The sequence below is a fragment of the Eutrigla gurnardus genome (assembly GCF_963514095.1).
Source record: "Eutrigla gurnardus genome assembly, chromosome: 5".
NCBI classification, from domain to species: domain Eukaryota; kingdom Metazoa; phylum Chordata; class Actinopteri; order Perciformes; family Triglidae; genus Eutrigla; species Eutrigla gurnardus.
The window spans coordinates 30,679,473-30,688,857 of NC_139919.1; the positions used below are offsets into that span (position 1 = coordinate 30,679,473).

Genomic DNA, 9,385 nt, shown 5'->3' on the forward strand with positions numbered 1-9,385 from the left:
TAACGTCACTCAGAGTGATGATGCGGACTTCTTACATGTACTGACTGACTGAAAACCGGGGAATAGTAACCCAAATTATAATGATTATTATCATCAACATCATTATTATTATGCATCCAGCGGCCTGTCGGACGATAACTAATATATCTGTTCACGTTGCCGTGTGTGTGCAGATATGTACCGTCTGGAGCTGGCTGGAGGTCTGGGCGTCATCCTGCTGCTGCTGGGCGTCCTCACGGCACTTTACAAGTGCTACAACCTGGAGATCCTGCTCTGCTACCGGAGACACTTCGGAAGTGATGAAACTGAAGACGGTGAGTCGACGGCGAAAAAACACTCACGCTGGGTGTGTAACAAGCAGAACATGTAATAAGAGGAACGTGTAATAAACAAAACGTGTAACAAGAGGAACATGTAACAAGCAGAACGTGTAACAAGCGAATCGGTAATAAGAGAAACGTGTAATAAGAGGAACATGTAACAAGCAGAACGCGTAACAAGCAAAACGTGCAACAAGCAGAACGTGTAATAAAAGGAACGTGTAATAATGGAACGTGTAATAAGAGTAACGAGTAACAAGCGAAACGTGTGATAAGAGAAACGTGGAATAAACAAAACGTGTAACAAGAGGAACGTGTAACAAGCAGAAAGTCTAATAAGAGAAACGTGTGATAAATAAAACGTGTAACAAGAGGAACGTGTAACAAGCAGAAAGTCTAATAAGAGAAACGTGTGATAAACAAAACGTGTAACAAGAGGAACGTGTAACAAGCAGAAAGTCTAATAAGAGAAACGTGTGATAAACAAAACGTGTAACAAGAGGAACGTGTAACAAGCAGAAAGTCTAATAAGAGAAACGTGTGATAAATAAAACGTGTAACAAGAGGAACGTGTAACAAGCAGAAAGTCTAATAAGAGAAACGTGTGATAAACAAAACGTGTAACAAGCAGAAAGTGTTATAAGAGAAACGTGTAACAAGCAAAACGTCTAACAAGAGGAACATGTAACAAGCAGAACGTGTAACAAGCGAATCGGTAATAAGAGAAACGTGTAATAAGAGGAACATGTAACAAGCAGAACGCGTAACAAGCAAAACGTGCAACAAGCAGAACGTGTAATAAAAGGAACGTGTAATAATGGAACGTGTAATAAGAGTAACGAGTAACAAGCGAAACGTGTGATAAGAGAAACGTGGAATAAACAAAACGTGTAACAAGCAAAACGTGTAATAAGAGGAACATGTAACAAGCAGAACGTGTAACAAGCGAATCGTTAATAAGAGAAACGTGTAATAAGAGGAACATGTAACAAGCAGAACGTGTAACAAGCAGAACATGTAACAAGCGAAACGTGTAATAAGAGAAACGTGTAACAAGCAAAACTTTAATAAGAGGAATGTGTAATAAGAGAAACATGTAATAAGAAGAACGGGTAATAAGAGGAATGTGTAATAAGATAAACATGTAATAAGAAGAACGGGTAATAAGAGGAATGTGTAATAAGATAAACATGTAATAAGAAGAACGGGTAATAAGAGGAATGTGTAATAAGAGAAACATGTAATAAGAAGAACGGGTAATAAGAGGAATGTGTAATAAGAGAAACATGTAATAAGAAGAACGGGTAATAAGAGGAATGTGTAATAAGAGAAACATGTAATAAGAAGAACGGGTAATAAGAGGAATGTGTAATAAGAGAAACATGTAATAAGAAGAAAGGGTAATAAGAGGAATGTGTAATAAGAAAATGAGCAAAAATCTGTATCAATGAAGTGATCAGATTTATCTCGTACAGTTTGTTTCAAAAGTCATTTTATCCAAATAAAACAAAAATAAATAGACTAATAAAATGTATTTTCCACTGTTGATGAATAATGTATGGCGCCTCCATGTTCACATTGAAGAACACAAAGCAGATACACAGCGGTACAAACAGAAGGCACTGGTTTAAAGTGAGTTCAGAAGATCTGGTGCCCGAGAACGTGCCTTGCTGATTCCCTTCATTCTCACTTGTCACTCACTCTCTCTTCACAGATAACAAGGAGTACGACGCCTACCTGTCCTATACGAAGGTGGACCTGGACTGTTTGGGCAGGTGAGTCTACTCTGTGTGGGAATGAATTAGAACTAGGTACTGTAAAATTAGTCAAAACAGGGCTGCCACGTGAAGGCTCAGTACCGCTAACCCCTTTATTTGTGTTTTTATATTTTTTATTTATATTTTTTGCCCCTTTCCGTGCTGCGGTGGAGCGAGATTTTTAATTTTTTTTTGCTTACTTATTGATCTAATTACAAATCCATCAGGTCATGTCAATGCCAATTTACATAACCTTTGGAAGGTGGGGAAACCGGAGCACCCGGAGAAAACCCACAAAGAAAATTGGGTCATTCCATGTGAAAACAGCCAATACCGGGGTACCATGTACATGGTACCGCTCAGATTTTGCTGAAAAGCCGAGGGAATCTGAAGTTTCAGGTCAATATCTCAAACTGTTTGCCCGTGGCGTCCATTTGAATTTCAAGTGCCACACCCCTTTTTGACCCATTGGAATTTCGCATTTCATTTGTTGGCAGGCTGGAAATTGGTCTGTTAGTTCATTGTAGTTTCTACTACACAATTATTTAGTTGACGATCTGGTGATGAGTGGTTGGGAAGCCAGAGTAGATTTGTTTTGCTTTTTATTGATCTAATTACAAATCAACAAATCAAGCAGGTCATGTCAATGCCACTTTACATAACCTTTGGAAGGTGGGGAAACCGGAGCACCCGGAGAAAACCCACAAAGAAAATTGAAAGTTCAGAAAACCTTCTAAGAAAACCTCAGAAAACCAGATCGTAGGGCTTCCTGGCAGTGATTCTGGTGTCACCATTCAGATCCAGCATTCATTTTAGAGGTTTAAAAATGCCCCCTTGGCATATAAAGGAGCACCCATGGTGGAGTCCGTGCTGCGGTGGAGCGAGATTTTTTTTTTTTTTTGCTTACTTATTGATCTAATTACAAATCAATCAGGTCATGTCAATGCCAATTTACATAACCTTTGGAAGGTGGGGAAACCGGAGCACCCGGAGAAAACCCACAAAGAAAATTGGGTCATTCCATGTGAAAACAGCCAATACCGGGGTACCATGTACATGGTACCGCTCAGATTTTGCTGAAAAGCCGAGGGAATCTGAAGTTTCAGGTCAATATCTCAAACTGTTTGCCCGTGGCGTCCACTTGAATTTCAAGTGCCACACCCCTTTTTGACCCATTGGAATTTCGCATTTCATTTGTTGGCAGGCTGGAAATTGGTCTGTTAGTTCATTGTAGTTTGTACTACACAATTATTTAGGCTGAATCAACATTCCTTACTGTTTGGGTGAGAGGTTGGTCACCAACATGTCATGTACATGGGTGGCTGAGTTGGCATGGAATGACCCAATTGAAAGTTCAGAAAACCTTCTAATAAAACCTCATGAACCAGATCGTAGGGCTTGCTGGCAGATTCTGGTGTCACCATTCAGATCAGATAAAAATGCCCCCTTGACATATAAAGGAGCACTCCCTCAGGTTTTGGTGGAGTTGGAAGATCTTTGTTGTCTCTTTGCAACTGGGCAGATTAATCAACTGGCACTAATGCATCATCTGAATCATCATCCAGGGGACACACAGCGATCAAGTCAAAGGCAGCTTCTACATAAGGGTTGGTGTTCATGTCTTCCTACAGGTGAGCCATTGTAACAAAACTATGTTGTAGGGCTTGCCTGGGCGTGATTCTGGTCTCAGCATCTGTATCCAGCAGCTGTTCTAGGAGACTTAAAAATGCCATCATGTCTTTGTTCTCAACAATGTCATCTCCTTCTGACATGGACTTTACTGCTTCTGCCAAATTTCTATATTCATCAAAAAACCACTGTGATGTTTTGGGTTCCTTACTGGTTGCCTCTGCATATTCCTTTGCTGTCTTTGGTCTCCATCTCTGATTGGTGGAGCTCTGTTCCCTGCAGAAATACGTGGAGATGTTCTTCCCAGCATTCAGCAGGCGGTCTTCTGGCTGACCGAGCAGATGGCAAATCCCTTTCATCCAGTTGTATGTTGATTCTGGATTGGTGAGGTGCTTGCCAAAATACAGGAATGCCAAGAGACATCCCAGCCCCCACATGTCAACGGCCTCAGATATGGGGAGGCCCAACATCACCTCTGGAGCCCTGTATGCCAGAGGTTGCATCTCCACTCCAACTTCTACTTTGGAGGTAGAAATGGCCACACCGAAGTCGATTAACTTCACTCTAAAAGGCTCAGTCTGTTGGTTGACCAGCATGACGTTGTCAGCTTTCAGGTTTGAGTGAATGACGCCGATACTCTTCAAAGCGTCAAATGCTACAAGAAGCTGATGTGTGATGGGACGGATTTCATTAAGAGTCAGCTCAGCTTCTCTCTCCACAAAATCCTTTAGGCACCTGTCCAGGATCTCGAAGGTGAGGCAAGGCATGCCTTGTTCTATGAAATTGTCCATGCATCTCAGCAGGTTTTTCTTCTCAGGGTTAAGAACCCTGACTTGTTCCAGCATTGCCAGTTCTGCCACGTAATCTTCCATGTCTGTGAGGATCTTGATGGCCGTAGAGTCAGCTGTGTTTAAATTGATGCACTTTACAACTTTGCCATAACATCCTACTCCCATTACGTCCAGTACGTGGTACCTTACAGACTCGTTGGAGAGGACCTTATGCTTTGGTACCAGGAATGATTCATCATCAGAGTCACTGAGAAAATCATCTGAATCATCATCCAGGGGACACACAGCCATCAAGTCAAAGGCAGCTTCTACATAAGGGTTGGTGATCATGTCTTCTTCCAGGTGAGCCATTGTAACAAAACTATGTTGTAGGGCTTGCCTGGGCGTGATTCTGGTCTCAGCATCTGTATCCAGCAGCTGTTCTAGGAGACTTAAAAATGCCACCTTGTCTTTGTTCTCAACAATGTCATCTCCTTCTGACATGGACTTTAATGCTTCTGCCAAATTTCTATATTCATCAAAAAACCCCTGTGATATTTTGGGTTCCTCACCGGTTGCCTCTGCATATTCCCTTGCTGTCTTTAGTCTCCATCTCTGATTGGTGGAGCTCTGTTCCCTGCAGAAGTACTTGGAGGTGTTCTTCCCAGCATTCAGCAGGCGGTCTTCTGGCTGACCGAACAGACAGCAAATCTCTTTCATCCAGTTGTATGTTGATTTTCCACTGGTGAGGTGGTTGCCGAAATACAGGAATGCAAAGAGACATCCCAGCCCCCACATGTCGACTGCTTCAGATATGGGGAGTCCCAACGTCACCTCTGGAGCCCTGTATGCCAACGGTTGCATCAGCATTCCAACTTTTACTTTGGAGGTTGAAATGGCCGAACCGAAGTCGATTAACTTCACTCTAAAAGGCTCAGTCTGTTGGTTGACCAGCATGACGTTGTCAGCTTTCAGGTCTGAGTGAATGACGCCGATACTCTTCAAAGCGTCAAACGCTACGAGAAGCTGATGTGTGATGGGACGGATTTCATTAAGAGTCAGCCCAGCTTCTCTCTCCTCCACAAAATCCTTTAGGCTCCTGTCCAGGATCTCGAAGGTGAGGCAAAGCATGCTTTGGTCTATGAATTTGTCCATGAATCTCACCAGGTTTTTCTTCTCAGAGTTAAGAACCCTGACTTTTTCCAGCATTGCCAGTTCTGCCGTGTAATCTTCCATGTCTGTGAGGATCTTGATGGCTGTAGAGTCAGCTGTGTTTAAGTTCATGCACTTTACAACTTTGCCAAAACCTCCTTCTCCCATTAAGTTCAGTACGAGGTACCTTACAGACTCGTTGGAGAGGACCTTATGCTTTGGTACCAGGAATGATTCATCATCAGAGTCACTGAGAAAATCATCTGAATCATCATCCAGGGGACACACAGCCATCAAGTCAAAGGCAGCTTCTACATAAGGGTTGGTGATCATGTCTTCTTCCAGGTGAGCCATTGTAACAAAACTATGTTGTAGGGCTTGCCTGGGCGTGATTCTGGTCTCAGCATCTGTATCCAGCAGCTGTTCTAGGAGACTTAAAAATGCCACCTTGTCTTTGTTCTGAACAATGTCATCTCCTTCTGACATGGACTTTACTGCTTCTGCCAAATTTCTATATTCATCAAAAAACAACGGTGATATTTTGGGTTCCTCACCGGTTGCCTCCGTATATTCCTTTGCTGTCTTTAGTCTCCATCTCTGATTGGTGGAGCTCTGTTCCCTGCAGAAATACGTGGAGGTGTTCTTCCCAGCATTCAGCAGGCGGTCTTCTGGCTGACCGAGCAGACGGCAAATCTCTTTAACCTGATTGTATGTATATTCTCCACTGGTGAGGTGGTAGCCGAAATACAGGAATGTCAACAGACATCCCAGCCCCCACATGTCGATGGCTTCAGATATGGGGAGGCCCAACATCACCTCTGGAGCTCTGTATCCCAACGGTTGCATCTTCATTCCAACTTCTGCTTTGGAGGTTGAAATGGCCAAACCAAAGTCAATTAACTTCACTCTAAAAGGCTCAGTCTGTTGGTTGACCAGCATGACGTTGTCAAGTTTCAGGTCTGAGTGAATGACGCCGATACTCTTCAAAGCGTCAAACGCTACGAGAAGCTGATGTGTGATGGGACGGATTTCATTAAGAGTCAGCCCAGCTTCTCTCTCCTCCACAAAATCCTTTAGGCTCCTGTCCAGGATCTCGAAGGTGAGGCAAAGCATGCCTTTGTCTATGAAATTGTCCATGAATCTCACCAGGTTTTTCTTCTCAGAGTTAAGAACCCTGACTTTTTCCAGCATTGCCAGTTCTGCCGTGTAATCTTCCATGTCTGTGAGGATCTTGATGGCTGTAGAGTCAGCTGTGTTTAAGTTCATGCACTTTACAACTTTGCCAAAACCTCCTTCTCCCATTAAGTTCAGTACGAGGTACCTTACAGACTCGTTGGAAAGGACCTGATGCTTTGGTACAGGGAATGATTCATCATCAGAGTCACTGAGAAAATCATCTGAATCATCATCCAGGGGACACACAGCCATCAAGTCAAAGGCAGCTTCTACATAAGGGTTGGTGATCATGTCTTCTTCCAGGTGAGCCATTGTAACAAAACTATGTTGTAGGGCTTGCCTGGGCGTGATTCTGGTCTCAGCATCTGTATCCAGCAGCTGTTCTAGGAGAATTAAAAATGCCACCTTGTCTTTGTTCTCAACAATGTCATCTCCTTCTGACATGGACTTTACTGCTTCTGCCAAATTTCTATATTCATCAAAAAACCCCTGTGATATTTTGGGTTCCTCACCGGTTGCCTCCGTATATTCCTTTGCTGTCTTTAGTCTCCATCTCTGATTGGTGGAGCTCTGTTCCCTGCAGAAGTACTTGGAGGTGTTCTTCCCAGCATTCAGCAGGCGGTCTTCTGGCTGACCGAGCAGACGGCAAATCTCTTTCATCCAGTTGTATGTTGATATTCCACTGGTGAGGTGGTTGCCGAAATACAGGAATGCAAAGAGACATCCCAGCCCCCACATGTCGACTGCTTCAGATATGGGGAGTCCCAACGTCACCTCTGGAGCCCTGTATGCCAACGGTTGCATCTTCATTCCAACTTTTACTTTGGAGGTTGAAATGGCCAAACCGAAGTCGATTAACTTCACTCTAAAAGGCTCAGTCTGTTGGTTGACCAGCATGACGTTGTCAGCTTTCAGGTCTGAGTGAATGACGCCGATACTCTTCAAAGCGTCAAACGCTACGAGAAGCTGATGTGTGATGGGACGGATTTCATTAAGAGTCAGCCCAGCTTCTCTCTCCTCCACAAAATCATATAGGCTCTTGTCCAGGATCTCGAAGGCGAGGCAAGGCATGCCTTTGTCTATGAAATTGTCCATGAATCTCACCAGGTTTTTCTTCTCAGAGTTAAGAACCCTGACTTTTTCCAGCATTGCCAGTTCTGCCGTGTAATCTTCCATGTATGTGAGGATCTTGATGGCCGTAGAGTCAGCTGTGTTTAAGTTCATGCACTTTACAACTTTGCCAAAACCTCCTTCTCCCATTAAGTTCAGTACGAGGTACCTTACAGACTCGTTGGAGAGGACCAGATGCTTTGGTACAGGGAATGATTCATCATCAGAGTCACTGAGAAAATCATCTGAATCATCATCCAGGGGACACACAGCCATCAAGTCAAAGACAGCTTCTACATAAGGGTTGGTGATCATGTCTTCTTCCAGGTGAGCCATTGTAACAAAACTATGTTGTAGGGCTTGCCTGGGCGTGATTCTGGTCTCAGCATCTGTATCCAGCAGCTGTTCTAGGAGACTTAAAAATGCCACCTTGTCTTTGTTCTCAACAATGTCATCTCCTTCTGACATGGACTTTACTGCTTCTGCCAAATTTCTATATTTATCAAAATACCACTGTGATATTTTGGGTTCCTCACCGGTATCCTCTGTATATTCCTTTGCTGTCTTTAGTCTCCATCTCTGATTGGTGGAGCTCTGTTCCCTGCAGAAGTACTTGGAGGTGTTCTTCCCAGCATTCAGCAGGCGGTCTTCTGGCTGACCGAGCAGACGGCAAATCTCTTTAACCTGATTGTATGTTGATTTTCCACTGATGAGGTGGATGCCGAAATACAGGAATGTCAAGAGACATCCCAGCCCCCACATGTCGACTGCTTCAGATATGGGGAGTCCCAACATCACCTCTGGAGCTCTGTATCCCAACGGTTGCATCTCCATTCCAACTTCTACTTTGGAGGTTGAAATGGCCGAACCGAAGTCGATTAACTTCACTCTAAAAGGCTCAGTCTGTTGGTTGACCAGCATGACGTTGTCAGCTTTCAGGTCTGAGTGAATGACGCCGATACTCTTCAAAGCGTCAAACGCTACGAGAAGCTGATGTGTGATGGGACGGATTTCATTAAGAGTCAGCCCAGCTTCTCTCTCCTCCACTATAAAATCATATAGGCTCTTGTCCAGGATCTCGAAGGCGAGGCAAGGCATGCCTTTGTCTATGAAATTGTCCATGAATCTCACCAGGTTTTTCTTCTCAGGGTTAAGAACCCTGACTTGCTCCAGCATTGCCAGTTCTGCCGTGTAATCTTCCATGTATGTGAGGATCTTGATGGCTGTAGAGTCAGCTGTGTTTAAGTTCATGCACTTTACAACTTTGCCAAAACATGCTTTTCCCATAAAGTTCTGTACGAGGTACCTTACAGACTCGTTGGAGAGGACCAGATGCTTTGGTACCAGGAATGATTCATCATCAGAGTCACTGAGAAAATCATCTGAATCATCATCCAGGGGACAAACAGCCATGCTGGAGATTTCCATGTGTGGGTCACATTCTGACTCCATGTTCTCAGTGTTTTTTCTG

The 9,385-nt window shown here is 43.7% G+C and overlaps 1 protein-coding gene across 2 annotated transcripts in view; it reads left to right on the top strand.

Moving 5' to 3' along the window:
* The window catches only part of il1rapl2 (interleukin 1 receptor accessory protein-like 2), a 249,957-nt gene that overhangs the window by 226,686 nt on the left and 13,886 nt on the right, over positions 1–9,385 (top strand). For both annotated transcript variants that reach the window (XM_084010420.1, XM_084010421.1), the window contains exons 10-11: positions 174–314; positions 2,035–2,095. In XM_084010420.1, coding sequence (XP_083866546.1) covers positions 174–314; positions 2,035–2,095 — 202 coding nt within the window. The remainder of the gene's footprint in view (positions 1–173; positions 315–2,034; positions 2,096–9,385) is intronic.